At 39.0% G+C, this 17,467-nt stretch overlaps 1 protein-coding gene across 1 annotated transcript in view; it reads right to left on the bottom strand.

Annotated features, from left to right (window-relative positions):
- The window catches only part of LOC138761132 (aldehyde dehydrogenase, mitochondrial-like), a 40,494-nt gene extending 30,830 nt beyond the window's left edge, over positions 1-9,664 (bottom strand). The window contains exons 1-2 of the mRNA XM_069932790.1: positions 9,311-9,664; positions 1,537-1,641 (exon numbers count right to left, since the gene is read on the bottom strand). Of these exons, the coding sequence (XP_069788891.1) occupies positions 1,537-1,641; positions 9,311-9,421 (216 nt within the window). The 5' untranslated portion in view covers positions 9,422-9,664. The remainder of the gene's footprint in view (positions 1-1,536; positions 1,642-9,310) is intronic.
- Between the last annotated feature and the right edge of the window lie 7,803 nt (positions 9,665-17,467).

The raw sequence follows: 17,467 nt of genomic DNA, 5'->3' as shown, positions 1-17,467 counted from the left end.
CTTTATAAAACTTTTGAATAGCCTTTTCACTGTTCTACATCTTCAAGAATTTAATACACTTCCCACTCCAAATCACCCCAACTCCAACCTCTAAAATTGAACCAATTAGTTCCTCCTCCTTCTTACAACTCTTCAGATAGATCCAGCAAGCCTCTTCCAACATTGTTTACTTTCTTCCTGATCTTGTATACCTTGATTCTCTTAGAAATTGTGCATTCTGGCAAACTACCAAAATTCATTACCTTCCAAGTAAGAAAATTTCTCCTCTACTCAGAGCTAACCCTCTAGCCCACACATGTCAAACTCAGGCCCACGGGCCAAATTTGGCCAGTGATATAATTATATTTGGCCCGCAAGATCATATCAAATATGTATTAGAGCTGGCCCACTGGCCGCTGCACCAGTATAGCGCACGCACAGCTAATACTACAAATCCCAGAATGCTTTGCAAATGCGGTGGCACCGGCCTATCAGCCCGCTAATCGCCCCCACCTCCTCTCTTTACTTTCATTGGCATCTGCGACCTGTCGCCGAACTCACATGTAATAAACCCCTTATGACAAATGGCCAAACGAAAGACAGAAAACAGGACCTTTCAAGACAGGTGGGAGGCAGACTCTATGTTCATCATTTTAAAAGACAAACCTGTTTATCATTGAAGCAAGTTGTTATTTTTTTGACTTGTTGGCTTGTGAAAAAAAAAACATTTAAAAGGAGCTTAAAGGCTATAGAGAAATATTATTTATTGAATATTTTATTTCTCATTTGAAAATGCTTCTTCTGGAAAGAGTTTAACCAAAATTATTATGAAACATTTATTTTAATAAGAAAAAGTTTAACATTACATATGTTGAAAGAAGAGAAAACATGCAGATGTTGTTGAAAATTTTCAATAGATATTTAGTTTGGCCCACCACTTAGTCCAAGTTTTTAATTTTGGCCCTCTGTAAATTTGAGTTTGATACCCCTGCTCTCGCCTATGACTGTGTCTGTTAGTTCTGCACTTAACAGACAGAGGAAGCAGCTCTCACCAACTGTTATGGTCAACAACAACATTCACCATCTTTATCCTGGTTTAAATCAACTAACCACAAATTATAATTCAAATCTGGAATCTTCATCACTAAATTAAATTTAGCCTTGAACACATAACCTCCAGGAAGTGGAAGTAAAACATTTTTCATGGTACGAATAACATCTAGTTTTCAGGGCATCAAAACATTCAAAGTCATTGCATAATCCAGTGAAGAAACCAACGATGTTTACTTCCCTTTTTGGCTTGTACTCCAATCTGATAGGCTATCAAGAGTGCTTTATATGTTTCATCTTAATTTTATTGTTACAATTTATGGCATATGAAGTGTCTTCTTTTCATATTTGCAGGATCCAACCCCTATTCACTGTGAATTATTAATCTTATATTAGTCTGTATTTTCTTCATAAAATTCAATAATGCAAAGAACAGACAGGAAGCATTCAGGTAAAATGAAATTACTTGGGTTTGTAAGCAATATCAAATATAAAGAAACAAATGACCTTATCTCCTTCAGCAACTTGACAGATGATTTCCCCTGTCGAAGGATTGATGGTAGGGAATGTTTTCTTACTGTCCGCATCATGCCACTCATTGTTAATAAAAATCTACAAGAAGAAAGAAAAATAACAATCTTCTGTTGAGCATGGGTTATCCAACATAACAAGCACAAAATTTCCAAGAGATTCTTTAATTTGTCTCTCTTTTTTCTCCAGTCCCAGCTGTTTAAAATTATGAAACCTTCAATCTGGTGTTGGGTTATGTGCTCAAACATTACTGTGAATGTCAAATCTCGAAAGCTATATTTCAAAGGCGAAATATTGAGAGTACAGAGTTTGTTATGTTCCTTTTGAGGATGAAAGGCAAAGTTAACAGGCAGAAGGAACCTTGGTTTTCAAGGCGTAATTGTAGATCTGATTTTAAAAAAAGAGAAGCGTACAACAGGTTTAGGCAACAAGGAGCAAACGAAGTACTTGAGGAGTATAAAAAAAGCAAGAAAAAACTTAAGAAGGAAATCAGGATGGGTATAAGAAGACACGAGATTGCTTTGGCAGACGATGTGAAGGAAAATCCTAAGGGTTTCTTCAAGTATATTAACCACAAAAGGTTAATAAGGGACAAAATTGGTCCTCTTGAAGATCAGAGTGAACAGCTATGTATGGAGCCAGAAGACATGGGGGAGATTTTAAATGTTTTTTTTTAAATTTGCATCTGTATTTACTCAGAAAATTAGCACAGAGTCTAAGGAAGTGAGGCAAGCAAGCAGTGAGGTCATGGAACCTATAGAGATTAATGAGGAAGAGGTTCTTGCTGTCTTAAAGAGAATAAAGTTGAACAAATACCCATGGCCTGATAAGGTACTCCCTCAGACCTTGAGGGAGGCTAGTGCAGAAACTGCAGGGGCCCTAGCAGAAATATTTAAACTATCCTTAGCCACAGGTGAGATGCTGGAGGATTAGAGAGTACCTCTTGTTGTTCTGTTGTTTAAAAATGGCTCCAAAAGTAACCCAGGGAATTATAGGCCTGTGAACCTGACACTAGTAGCATAGGCGCATCTCGTGTATGGCACCTAGGGCACGTGCCCTGGGTGCCACTTGAAGGGGGGAGGGCGCCACTATCTTCGCCTTGCCTGATCGCCTTGTTCCTAACCCAGGCCATCTGGGTTACCCCCCACCACACACATCTAACTCCTGATGAGGCAGCAATGGATGCACAGCATTGAATTGTTTATCAGGTTTCAATGCAGATCAGAAATACCAGCTGTTTGCATTGTCAGTGAAGACTCACCCTCAACTCCTGATAGGTGACATACAGTTCAGGGCACAAGGAAAGCTACTATGAAATGTAGAGCTTTGTTGGTGATGGGGTTAAACTTGGTGGCTCTCTTTTTCTCAACAACTGCTTTCATAACAACACTCTGGTGTGAGGGGACCCAGAAAGTGCCAAACCAAACTGCAGTAAAGGCCCAAATTTAAACTGAATGAACTTTAATGACAACAGAATGGCCAATGGCTCCCATTCCAACCTGGTCCATTACGGCTGAAATACAAGGGACTACAGGTTTTTCTTTCTCCATTTTCACACAGGCATTTAGGTTTTTTAAAAATATTTTATATTTGTGGAATTTGGTATTCTTCTGAAGAAAACATAAATGGTGTCAGTGAGGGTCTTTTATTGTATTTCTTTGATGAGCAAGCGTTGGCTGGGTTCCACGACGGTCGCCTTCTGAACCAGCTCACGGTTTTATTTTCAGTCAAAAATAAGGTGTACACAAGCCAGAGAAATACCTTTCTACTGTTTATATGCAGCTGTCCTCTTTGGTTCAGGCTTTTTGTGTATTGTTTGTCTTGATCAATCACTGAAACTATAATGGAGCTAGCAAAGTAGGGGCTTGTGTTTAATCTCTGATGCTACTCAGTCCCAGTAAGTCTGAGTGATGTCATGAAGGAAGAGATGGACCAGATCATGGTGACGAGGGCACATCTTGATCGAGTCCCCTTCCAATGCCCAAACTGGACAAAGTCATGGAAAAGTTGGAGCACTGGGTGATTTAAAAACAGTAGCCCTTAATCTTTGCACTTGACAGCTTGATGATGTGAAACTGACTATTTCTATTGTAATTGTTAATTGCTGTTTCACTATTTCCTTATAATTGATTCATTCAATTAATCTTTTTGCTTTCCTTAACATTTTTGTAGAATAAAGTACATCTAATTTGCATTTAAAACGAGGGATGGTTGCAGGGTGAAGGGTTGAGATAATTAAGTTTTAACTGGGGGGGGGGTCCTCAATTTCAGAGCTTGTCATAGGTGCTATTTTTCCAAGATACGCCACTGGCAAATAATGGGTAAATTATCGGAAGGTGTTCAAAGAGAGTGGACATATAAATATTTAGATAGCCAGAGATTGATTAGGGATTGATTCTGTGGATGTTTCCTACATGGAGTTTAGCAAGGCCTTTCACAAGGTCCCAGAAGGTGGTTAGTTATGAAGGTTCAGATGCTCGGTATTCAGGGTCAGGTAGTAAACTAGATTCGACAATGGCTAAAAGGGAGAAGCCAGAGAATAGTGGTGGACGATTGCTTCTCAGATTAGAGGCCTGTGACTCAGAGATCATTGCTGGGACCATTGTTGTTTTTCATCTACATCAATGATCTGCATGATAATGTGGTATATTGGATCAGCAAGTTTGATGTTGACACTAGGATTGGAGGCTCTGTAGTAGCTAACAAAGGTTTACAAAGCTTGCAGAGGGATCTGGACCAGCTGGAAAAATGGGCTGAAAAATGGCAGACAGAATTTATTGCAGACAAGTGTGAGGTGTTGTATTTTGGAGGGATAAACCAAGGTAGCACAAACACAGTAAACGGTAGGGCACTGAGGAGTGCGGTATAAAAGAGGGATCTGGGAATACAGATAAATAGTTCCCTGAAAGTGGTGTCACAAGTGGATAGGGTTGTAAAGAGAGCTTTTGGGATATTGGCCTCAATGAATCAAAGTACTGAGTATAGGAGTTGGGATGTTGTAGTTAAATTGTACAAGACATTGGTGAGGCCACATCTGGAGTATTGTGTGCAGTTTTGGTCACCTTATTACAGGAAAGTTATCAATAAGAATGAAATAGTGCAGAGAACATTTACGAGGATGTTGCCAGGACTTCAAAGAACAGAGTTTCAATTTAGGATGGGTAAGGACTTTATTCCCTGAAGCATAGAAGAATGAGGGAAGATTTGAAAGATGTATAAAAAATAATGAGGGGGATAGAGTAAATGAATGTAGGCTTTTTTCCACTGAGGTTAGGTGAGATACAAACCAGAGAACAAGGGTTTAGGATGAAAGGAGGAACTTCTTCACAGAGAGATAATGGGAGTATGGAACAAGCTGCCCGCTGAAGTGGTGAATGCAGCCTCAATTTTCACATTTAAGAAAAATTTGGGTGGGTACGTGGATGGGAAGGATATGGAGGTCTATGAACTGAGTGCAGGTCAGTGGGACTAGGCAAAATAATAGTCTGTCACAATAATTCTGTGCTGTAATGTTCTATGTGTAGAGGTACGCTTGGAGGGAATGGGCAGAACCGTCTTGTGACGGCTAGACACAACAGCCTCCTATCTACTGGCAATTAGCCATTAGAGCCATGAGGTATAGTGACTCAGCAGAACCCGCAGGTCTACTGAGAAGCCTTGGCCTACTCTACATAGCTACATCATGAGGTCGTTCGCACTTCAGATGTCATGACACCAGGTCATATGTTGTGTGTCTATATTAAGCCTGACACCACGTCAATAAATGCTTCTACTCTTCTCTGGCTGACAACTTTGGATGTGGACTCGTTATTCCCAACACTTCAATATGATAGCGTATAAGCATAAACATCATCTGCCACGGTTCTATTTTGCAGAGACCAAAATCAGATCGACTATGACTTTATCAAAAGTAACACAGGTTTTCTATTTACTCTTGCTCCATTATCATAATTTAGCCAGAAGTGAAAGAGAGTATCAGCTACCATTTTATTCACATGTACAGAACTTTCAATGCCATGGCTAACCATGTCCCTCTCACTCTTCCCCCAAGAGCTAACCTGTAAATGAATGTATTTATATAGCACCCACCTCCATCATTCACTACCTTCTCACTGAAAACTTGTCCCTCAGATTTTATCTCTTCTCCCTCAAATTTTAGACTGATTTCCCATGGGGAAAAAGACTTTTTCCCAGTCTCTCAAAATCTCCTCCAGATTCCAGCAACTCCCCCAACACTGATAAAAGGCTCATTGGCCTGTAGTTATTTCACTTCTGCCTGCAGCCCTTCTTAAATAAATGCACATCATTATCCAATCCTCTCATCTTCTGGCACTTGGCCTCCAACCAGCAAAGATTCAAAATTGTCAGCAATTTCTTCCCCATGGAACTCATTGCTATATAGTGATGAAACATGGGACTATTTTATGCTAGAGCATGAACACTAACACTGTAAGAGCCACATCACAATTGAGAGTTGTGCATGCATGGTGAGTGATATTGTACTAATATGCGACCCAGTAGCTGATGTGAGTAAAGAAGTGGAAATGGAAGAAAAATGATTGAATTCCATTGTAATAAAGGAAAAACCGAATGGCTGCCTGAGGATTAGTCTGGATCCCAAAGACCTAAACCAAGCAATCAAGAGGTCACTATCCAACACCAACACTAGAAGATATCACTTCTGAGCTAGTGGAATCCAAATTCCTTAGCAAACTAGATGCAAAGAATGGATATTGGAACGTGAAGCTGGATAAAGAATCGACGGTGCTCACAACATTCAATACTCCATTCAATCGGTACAAGTTCCTGTGACTACCTTTTGGCCTAAAGGTGAGCCAAGGTGTTTTCCAGCAAAAGATAGATGAGACCTACAGAAGATGCAAGGGCGCTGTTGGCATCGCAGACGAACATCCAGATCTTTGGTAGAGATGGAAAAAGCCATGACCTTCACCTACACGAAGTCAAGGAGAGAACAAGAGGGGCTGGCATCAAACTCAGTGCAGACAAATGCATCATTAAGGAGAAAAAGAGCCAATTCTTCAGAATGGTGTACACATCTGATGGGTCAGGCCAAGCCCAGAGAAGTAACAGCCATTGCTGAAATGGAACACCCAAAGGACATAAAGGAAATAAGAAGCTTCCTTGGCCTGGTCCAGTACACTGACAAGGTGATGTACCTTGATCTCCATATCTTTTATTTCATATTTTTCATTTGGGGAACGTCATGACAAAGCATCAGCGAGCACAATTTCCTTCCCTGGCCTGCACTTCAAGGTGAAGACATAACATTGGAGCCGGAGGAGTAGCCTCTGTAATCTGGCTGGCGCCTTGCTGAGGTTCTTTTTCACCCCACACATGGCAGACCACAATGCCAACCTCTGAGAGTTGCTGAAAGAGGATGTGGAGTTTCAGTGATACCATCACATCAACAAAATTTCGACAAGTTTAAGGAAGTAGTCGGCAGAGAAATAGAACTGAGCTACTATGACAGAAAAAAAGCTGTCACATTACAAGTAGATGCTTCCATCAGAGGCCTTGGGGCAGCATTGTTGCAGGAAGGAAAACTGATAGCCTTTGCCTCAAAAGCCCTGACAACAGCAGAGACCTGATATGCCAATATCAAAAGGGAGCTGATGGTAGTCGTATATGGATGTGAAAAATTTCACAAATCCCTTTATGGGAGACAGTATGTGGTAGAGAGTGATCATCACCCACTGGAACACATCCAGAAAAAGAACCTCAGCAAGGCGCCATCCAGATTACAGAGGCTACTCCTCCGGCTCCAATGTTATGTCTTCACCTTGAAGTACAGGCCAGGGAAGGAAATTGTGCTTGCTGATGCTTTGTCATGACGTTCCCCAAATGAAAAATACAAAATAAAAGACATGGAGATCAAGGTACATCACCTTGTCAGTGTGATCAGTAACAAATTAAACCTGATTAAAGAAGAAACTGCAAAAGATGAGGTGCTGTAGCTGCTCTCACAACTGGTGATACAGGGATGGCCAGAAAGGATAAAACAGGTACGGCCTGCTATACGTTAGTATTAGTCTATCAGGGATGACATACCCCTGGAGAACCATGTACTGCTGGGAGGGTCTCAGCTGATCATACCAGAGACAATCCAAAAAGAAATTTTCCAGAAAATACACCAAGGCCATATAGAAATGGAGAAATGCAAACTCTGAGCAAAGTCAGAAGTTCATTGGACAGGCATGTATAAGGATATAGAAAAAATGGTGGCTAATGTCCAGCATGTCAGAAATACAGAAATATACAACAAAAGGAAGAGATGATTCTTGCTGAAATAGCCGCCAGGCCATGGCACACTGTGAGAGTAGACCTTTTCACGGAAAACCAAGAGTGGTATCTCATGGTGTCCTGCTACTACTCCAAATTTGCCTTCATCAAGAAATTGAAACACCTGAGAGCATCAACCACCACTGCTGCAGTACAAGAGCTCTTCACAGAACAGGGGATACCCAAAAAGTGATATGTGACAATGGGACCCAATTCTCATCATGCGAATTCAGAGAAATAGCTGCAGAATATTGATTCAACATCACTACAGCATCACCACATTACCCTGAGGGCCATGTATTAATTGAGAGGCATGTACAGACAATTAAACAAACTCTCAATAACTGTTGAGATACAAAGGAAGACCCTTACCTTGCCCTTCTGTCACTGCAAACAACACCCTTGAGGGTCAACCTGAAGTCCCTGGCAGAGCTTCTGAAAGGCAGAAAGTACAAGGCAACCCCGCCAAGCAAAATCTATTCACCAGATGACCAAGAGGAAATAAGAAGAAAGTTGAGCATTCTAACAAACATGCACAAACATTACCAGAACTCTTCAGAGGGCAGCATGTGCATGTTCAAGAGCCAGTGATTAAAAACCTGGAGTCCAACAAAGATTGTTAGAAAAGCTGAAACGGCATACATCATTGAAACAGAATCTGGCAGGCAGCTGAGATGAACAGGGCCCACATTCGCCCAACACCAGATCTGACACAAAAAGCACCAGAAGCATCAGCTGCTTCTGTAATTCCAACAACTTGTGAGGGAACACAAGGCAAAACCCCAACCAACAACACTGCACAGCAAGCAGCAGGAGAACCAACTGTTGCTACAAGGTCTACAAGGTGGAGAAGCAACATCCTATCACCAGTGCGATTCTGGTGGAATTCTGTAGAACTGCAAATGTGTTAATTCTTAATCGCAATTGCAGATAAAAAAAAAGCAATAACGATTTATTTTTAAGAAACTTTAATAAATCTTTAAAATGTTAATTTTTTTTGAAAGAAAGAGGGGTGTTATATACTAAGGAAACCTGGGACTATTTTATATTAGAGCATGAACACTAACACTCTAAGAGCCATATCACACTTGAGCGTAATGCATGTGCATTGTATCCAGTAGCCTGATGTGAGTAGAGAAATGCGTTGTAAACTTTCAAACCTTTTAAGACTTCAGATAGTACAAGCCGGACACGACACTCGTGGCCAGCTCCTGGTTATTTATCCACCTAATATCTGGATTTTCGTACCTTATTATTGTTTCCTGTAAGATTCTATAATCTTAAATTCATCCGCAGTGCATAATTATGACTTATTAAACTTGCAGCCTTTCCCCCTTTTTTGACTCCGTCTAAAATGTAAAAGAGGTTATGCTCATTTTGAGAATGCTCCCACCAGTTCACCCTAGTGTTGTCACTGTCGACTCCTAGACACCGTACTGGTTTCCATTACCTTGTTGAAATAAATGTCCGGCTGAGTGGACGGAGCTGGAATTGCTGCAGGCGCGGAATATCTTCTCACTCTCGGAATCCTGGACAAGCGACAGAGCACCGACCGCAGCATTTCTGATTTGTTTTAAGCCGCAAGACAGACGTCCCTCTGATTCGATCGACTCGCCCAGAACAGTACGTCCACCAACGCTCAACTCAGCAATGGCGAACTGTCAATCAACAGTCGGGCACCCAGTTCGAAACCAAGAATAAACAAGGAAAGTTTGTGGCAACGCACTGGAAACCCTAGCACGGTGTAGGGGGAGACATGATTAATAAACATTTAACGTGGACAACCTTTTTGCTGTGGCAGACTGGCAAGTGGACAAGAAGCCCCTCCCCCTGGCTTTACCAATCCCATGGGACAAATAGACGCACATAAAATGGCACAAACTAGGCCCACGGAACAAAGAACACGAATTGAGATTTTTGAAAAGGAAAAGATTACGAGACATTTTATATTTATATCGGTATCTGGCAGGGAAAAAAAAATGCATGGTCACAATTAATTGCTGGTAACCACCTCTGCAGCTTTACTGTTCCAAGGAAGAGATCGCTCAATCAAAGAAATGGGACAGAAATAGACCCGCCAGTCCCTCCCCCACCTCTTTCCCTAACCCTACATTTAATCCTTTCTTTTGATTTTTTTTCCCCACTCAATTACCCCACTCATACACTTTTGAGGACATGCCATTAATCTACAAACCCTCAAGTCTTTGGGAAAATGGAGCACTGAAGCTTGGTGCAGCTCATGCGAGGGTTTTGTGGGGAAGGGCCTTCTGCAGCCAGGAATTGAGGGGCTGAGATTGGAGGGGAAGTTACTCAAACATCAAAAGGGGAGTAATGACAAGGAACCACAGGGGTGCTAAATAGAGTACGAATGTAACAATGTACAAAGATGGAAATGCATGGATATAATGCAAAGGATGTGAAAAGATGGACCAGTTGTGTAAATAATTTGTTGTGAATAAAGTTTTTTTTGTTTAAAAAAACCATGCAAACGGGCCCAAAGTACCATTGCCCGAGAAGAATGTGGTCACCTGCCTAAATGACGACTGACCAGTGGCCCTCACATTCATAGTGATGAAATGTTTTGAGAGGCTGGGATGAAACATTATTGGCTTCTGTCTGAGTGGTGACATGGATGCATTCCAATTTGCCTACTGCAGCAACAGATTTGTGGCAGATGCCATCTCACTGACTCTACACAAAACCCTGGAACACCTGGACAGCAAAGATGCATGCATTAGGATGCTCTTTATTGACTACAGTTTTGTATTCAACACCATCATCACCTCAAAAGTGATCTGCAAACACCAAGACCCAGGGCCTCAACACCCCACTGTGTGAGGAGTCGCGTGATGGAGTAGTGGCGGGTAGGGTAAAACCAGACCTCTCCAGAAAAAAAAGTCAAGAAAATAAAAGAAATATAAAATATAAGAAATAAAAAATAAAGTTGCAGAGAAGAGAAAGAAGATGGCACCCAAGAAAGAAAAAGTAAAAACAATGGGAAAAAAATAAAAGTCAATGGAAAAAAACTAAAACATCTGCAGTATACTTAATTGAATTAAAAACAAACATAAAACAATAGATAAATATTCATAATTATTCCGGGAGAAATAGTGGCGGCGGAGTCAATTGTATTATTTAAGAAAAGGTTGGACAGGTATATGGATGAGAAGAAGATGGAGGGTTATGGGCATTGTGCAGGGAGGTGGGACTAGAGAGGGGTGTTTGGTTCGGTGCGGACTAGAAGGGCCTAATGGCCTGTTTCCGTGCTGTAAATTGTTATGTTATATGAAAAAAAAGAAGGAACAGGGAACGGTGATGGCGAAGAACGCCCGTTCTCTGAGGTTGGTGTCAGCCCTGTAGAATCGCGACCCCTGACCGGTGGACTGCAAAAATGGCTCTCTGAGCCAAACAAAAGTGCACAACTGCGCATGTGCGATGAGTCGCGCATGAGCACTGCACAATCTAATGTCAAAGAAAAACACCGATGGGATGGGGGCTCACCCAAGCAGCGGGCAACCACGGCGCGACCAGCTGAGGGACGCCCGACCCCAGGGCTCTCAGCTGGAAGACGAGGAAGGCGGCAGGAGAGGGAGTGAAGTACCAGGCGAGAAAGAAAGTCGACGGGTATCAACGGCAAGAGGAGCAACAGCAGGAGGCCCGACAAATGAGCAGCTCAGAAGGAGAGGACCAATAAAGTGATGCAAGCAACTCATCAGGAAAATCAGAAGAGACACAGATACAAAGAAGAGAAGAAGAAGACATAAACACAGATACAGACACAGAAGAAGATCAAGATCTTCACAGAGAAATAGAAGGTAAAACAGATGGACAGAATATAGATAAAGCTTTTTTTCAAGAACAAATGAGAGCATTAAAAGAATGGTTGTCATTAGAATTTAGTGCAATTAAAAGAAAAATGAAAAGAACAGAAGATAAAATGCAAAGATTAGAACTAGTCAAGACAGAAATAGGGAAAAGAAGAGAAAATTTGGAAGAACGAGAAACGGCTGTAGAAATGGAAGTAAACGACTTGAGGAAAATTGGAAGAAAGTGACAAAAAATTAAAGAGTCACAAGAGTTGTTCGCTCAGAAAATTGATATGTTGGAAAATTAGAGTAGGCAAAACAACATAAAAATAGTGGGCTTGAAGGAATTTATAAAAGAATAGATCCCGAAGGTCTTGGCAATGACAGAAATACAGGAAAAAATGGAAATAGAAAGGGCACACAGAGCACTAGCTCCGAAACCACAGATACATCAAAAACCAACATCCATCTTAGTAAAATTTTTGAGATATACAAGAGAAAATATTCTGGAGCGGACAAGGAATAAAATTAGAGAAGATAATAAACCATTGAAATACAAGGGTCAAAATTTTTAAATTTTTTTTACCCAGACATAAGTTTTGAACTCTTAAAGAAGAGGAAGGAGTTTAATACAGTAAAATCGATCCTATGGAAAAAAGGTTATAAATTCATGTTAAGACATCCAGCTGTGCTTAAAATATTTATCCGACTGTTCTCGGATCCAGAGGAAGCACAAGAATTCGCAGAGCGTTTGCAGGACAGAAGGAGAGATGAAGAGATGTAATAAGAATGAAGAACGGCAATAAAGTATATATAAAGATGTAAAAACAATATATATGTAAAGAACTAAAGAGGGAAAAGAGAAGGGAAAGAAGGAAGGGGGAAAAAAGGGAGAGCTTTGTTGTATGTGGAAAAAAAAGTGTTTTCAGGGGGCTGAGGGGGGAAGAGAATAACCGTCACTGTGAAATCAGTTGACACTTGCGAACAAGATCGTAATCCAAATGGAAAGGGGAGTTGTGATTGCCCGGCAAGGGCTAAGGGGCAACTCAGAGCAGGGGGGGGGGGGGGGGGTGTGATAGTACAGATTCTATCATCAATGTGTATATGTACAGATTGTAGTGTAGGATGACTGTGATTGGCTGAGAGCGTAGCCACACCAACTGGCAGGTCTTAAAGGATTGCCCCTAGCCAGACCAGGTCATTCTGGACTGGTCAACCCACATGTGATATGCTCCAGTCTTTAAGTTAATAAAAGCCTTGGATTGGATCAACAAGTCTTTGGTTCTTTTGACATGCTCTAAATGGGGCTGTTTGGGGTTAAGGTAGTATTGGATGTGGGAGTTGTTGGAATATTTTATGTTTAAAAATGTGTTGTCATACATTGAGTTTATAAAGGGAATACAGAGATGAAAATGGGGAAAAGAGGGATGGTGGTGGTGAGGAAGCGGAAATGAAGTGTAAACAAGATATGAGATGGCCACGTTGAACTATATAACTATAAACATTAATGGAATACATAACCAAATTAAAAGGAAGAGGCTATTACATTTACTGAAAAAAATAGATCTAGCATTTGTGCAGGAAATGCATCTAACTGAAGTGGATCATAACAAATTAAAGAGAGACTGGGTAGGACACATAGTGGCAGCATCCTATAACTCAAAAGCCAGAGGTGTAGCTATATTAATTAATAAAAATGTACCAATCAAAATAGAGGAGGAAATAATAGATCCAGCAGGGAGGTATGTAATGAGAAAGTCAGATATACTCAGAATTTTGGAATTTGATCAATATATATGCACCTAATGAGGAGGATCAAAAGTTTATGCAGGATATTTTTTTGAAGATTGTAGATGCACAAGGAAATATATTGATAGGAGGGGATATTAACCTTAATTTGGATCCAACGTTGGATAAAACTGGACAGAAGACAAGCAAAAAGAATAAAGTAGCCAAATTTATGGTTAAATCAATGCAGGAAATGAAACTTATGGATATATGGAGGAGGCAACACCCAAAGGAGAAGGAATACTCATATTATTTGAGTAGACATAAAATATTCTCAAGGATTGATATGTTTTTGTTGTCGGCCCATATTCAAGGGAGAGTTAGGAAAACTGAGTATAAAATTAGATTACTATCTGATCATTCACCCCTGTTATTAGCAATAGAACTGGAGGACATCCCACCAAGAACATATAGATGGAGGTTAAAGTCCATGCTACTTAAAAGGCAGGAATTTAGAGGATTTATTGAATGCCAAATTAAAACATATTTTGAAATAAATACGGAATCAGTGAAAGACAAATTTATATTATGGGATGCAATGAAAGCCTTCATTAGAGGGCAGATAATAAGTTATGTAACTAAGATAAAAAAGGACTACAATCGGGAAATAGAGCAGTTGGAAAGGGAGATTGTAAGTACAGAAAAGGAACTAGTAAAAAGGGATGATATAATGAAAAAGAGAGAATTGGCGGACAAAAAATAAAATACGAAACATTACAAACATACAAGGTGGAGAAGAACATAATGAAAATAATGCAAAAGTTTTACGAACTTGGAGAAAAAAACACACAAAATATTAGCCTGGCAACTTAAAACAGAACAAGCTAAAAGAACTGTATTGGCATCAAGGATAAAGGACAAACAAATTATATATAACCCAATGGAGATTAATGAGAACTTTAAGGAATTTTATGAACAATTAAACCAAACTGAGAATGAGGGGAAAGATGATAAAATAGAAGAGTTTTTAGTTAAAATTGAACTGCCAAAATTGCAAGAAGAGGAACAAAACAAACTGATAAAATCATTTGAAATAGAAGAAGTACAGGATATATTAAAAAAGCTGCTGAACAATAAAACATCAGGAGAGGGTGGATTTCCAATAGAATTCTATAAAACATTTAAAGAGTTATTAATTCCTCCTCTCCTGGAAGTAATGAACCAGATAGAAGAAACACAAAACTTGCCAGATTCATGTAAGACAGCAATAATTACAGTAATATCAAAGACAGGGAAGGATCCATTAACATCAGCATCATATAGACCAATATGTCTACACCTCAGATTATAAGATAATAGCGAAATTATTAGCAAGCAGATTGGCTGATTGTGTACCTAAAATAGTAAAACTAGATCAAACTGAATTTATTAAGAAAAGACAAACAGCGGATAATATCTGTAAACTTATTAATCTAATTCATGCAGTTCAAGGAAATAAGAAGCCAACAGTGGCTGTTGTTTTAGACGCAGAAAAACCTTTGACAGAGTAGAATGGAACTATTTATTTAAAGTATTACAGAGGTTCAATCTACCAGAAAAATATATTAATTGGATTAAAGCATTATATAATGGACTGTTGGCGAAGGTAACAGTAAATGGATATGTATCGAGGAAATTTAAATTAAGTAGGTCAACTAGACAGGGATGTCCATTATCCCCCTCATTGTTTGCCTTAGCAATAGAACCATTGGCAGAACTGATAAGAACAGGAAATAAATAAAAGGGATACAAATAAAAGAGGAGTATAAAATCAGCTTATTTGCAGATGACATCATAGTATACTTAACAGAACCAGAAATATCAATAAAAGAATTACATAAGAAATTGAAAGAATATGGAGAAATATCGGGGTACAAGGTCAACGCAAATAAAAGTGAAGTGATGCCAATGAGTAATGCAGATTATACAGAATTTAAAAAAGAATCACCATTTAAATGGCAAGCACAAGCAATCCAGTACCTAGGTATCAGGTTAGATAATATTAGATAATAACGTAAGCCACCTGTACAAACTAAATTATCAGCCACTAATAAAGAAATTGCAGGAAGACTTAGAACACTGGAAAGAATTACCGCTAATGTTGATAGGGAGGGTAAATTGCATTAAAATGAATGTCTTCCCAAGGATACAATAATTATTTCAATCGATGCCAATTCCCTTAACAGAGAAATTCTTTAATGAACGAAAGAGAATAATAAGGAAATTCTTGTGGAAAGGGGGGAAACTGAGGGTAGCATTAGATAAATTAACAGAGAGGTACAATCAAGGTGGTTTGCAGTTACCAAACTTTAAAAATGATTATAGAGCTGCACAATTAAGGTATTTATCAGATTTTTACCAGACAAGGGAAAAACCAGACTGGACTAAGATAGAACTAGATAAAATAGGGGAGAAGGTACCGGAGCATACACTTTATAAGTGGGATGAAAATCTGGTGCAATATAAAAGCTCACCAGTATTGCATCATTTACTTAATATATGGAAGAAGATCCATTTGGAAAGGAAAAAAACGAATTACCAAATACCAAAATTGTTATTGACATCAAACCCACTAATCCCTTTTACAATAGATAACCTTTCCTTTAGAGAATGGAAGAGAAAAGGAATCAAAAGAATAGAAAATGTTTTCTGGGAAATAATTTATTAACATTTGAACTGTTGAAGTACAAATATGGAATAACTCATGGTACAATGTTTGCATATGATCAATTGAAACTTATTTAAAGGATAAATTGGGAAGCAGATTGAGATTACCTGAAGGAAGCAGCTTTAAATACGTGATTACAGACACAATGATAATTAAAAGATTTATAACGAACATGTACAAGATAAGGAAAATGAAATAAACTATAAACCTAAGCAGATGTGGGAAAAGGATCTAAACATAAAGATAAAAAATGAAGTATGGGAAAAGTTATGTTCTGGAACTATGAAGAATACAGTAAACACAAGGTTATGCATGATACAGTATAATTGGTTACACAGGGTATACATCACTCCTCAAAAATTAAAAAAAAATGGGATTCAACATTATCGGATAGATGTTTTTGCTGTAAGAAGGAAATGGGAACAACACTACGTGCAACTTGGGCATGTACGAAAGTAAATATGTTTTGGGAAGAATTAAATCAGATACTAAATAAAATTACAAAAAATAACATACCAAAAAAACCAGAGATATTTCTTCTAAGTAACATAAGAAGTAAGGAATTAGGCCTCAAATTGGCTAAAGTGCGAAAAAGATTTATTATGATAGCCTTAGCAGTAGCAAAAAAATTTATAATGTCAACTTGGAAAATGGAAGAGAGCCTGAGAATACAGCAATGGTACATGGAAATGAATAAATGTATTCCATTGGAAAAACTAACATATAATTTAAAAAATAAAGTCACATTATTTGAACAAATTTGGGAACCATACATAGAACATAATAGAGAGGGCTTGCCTCAGACCTCCACCCCCTAAAATGATAAGATAAAACGACTTGATTCAGTGTGTAAAAGTAGATGACACATTTTTCGTGTTTATTTTTCATTGTGCGAAGACATTGTTTCATGGTTTTATTGTATTATATATTGGTTTTGGAGGGGGGGGTGGGAAGAGGGAAGGGAAAAAAGGGGAGAAATTGCCACTGTGTATATTTAATGAGAAACATTTGTATATATTTTGGTTGATATGGCTCATAGTGTGAAAAATAAAAAAATATTTAAAAAAAATATTCCTCACATCCAGACCCTAATCATTGATGATTGGTAGGAATATCTCCTCCAGAACCTCACATTCAATGTCACCAAAACCTGATTGTAAACTTTAGTAAATAAAAACTAGAGGTGTACAATCCAGTGATCATTGGGATATCAGAGGTGGAGAGGATGTGCAAATTTAAATTCCTGGGCATCACTATCTGGAAGTAATTTTCCTTGACCTAACACACTAATGTTGTCATGAAGAAAGCATGTCAGCACATTCTCTTCCTCAGCAGTGTGTGGAGGTTTGATAGAGCATCGAAAACC

This window comes from Narcine bancroftii, chromosome 4 (assembly GCF_036971445.1).
Source record: "Narcine bancroftii isolate sNarBan1 chromosome 4, sNarBan1.hap1, whole genome shotgun sequence".
In the NCBI taxonomy this organism is placed as follows: Eukaryota; Metazoa; Chordata; class Chondrichthyes; order Torpediniformes; family Narcinidae; genus Narcine; species Narcine bancroftii.
The sequence above is the reverse complement of the archived record's forward strand: the minus strand, read 5'-3'. Positions and strand labels throughout refer to the sequence as shown.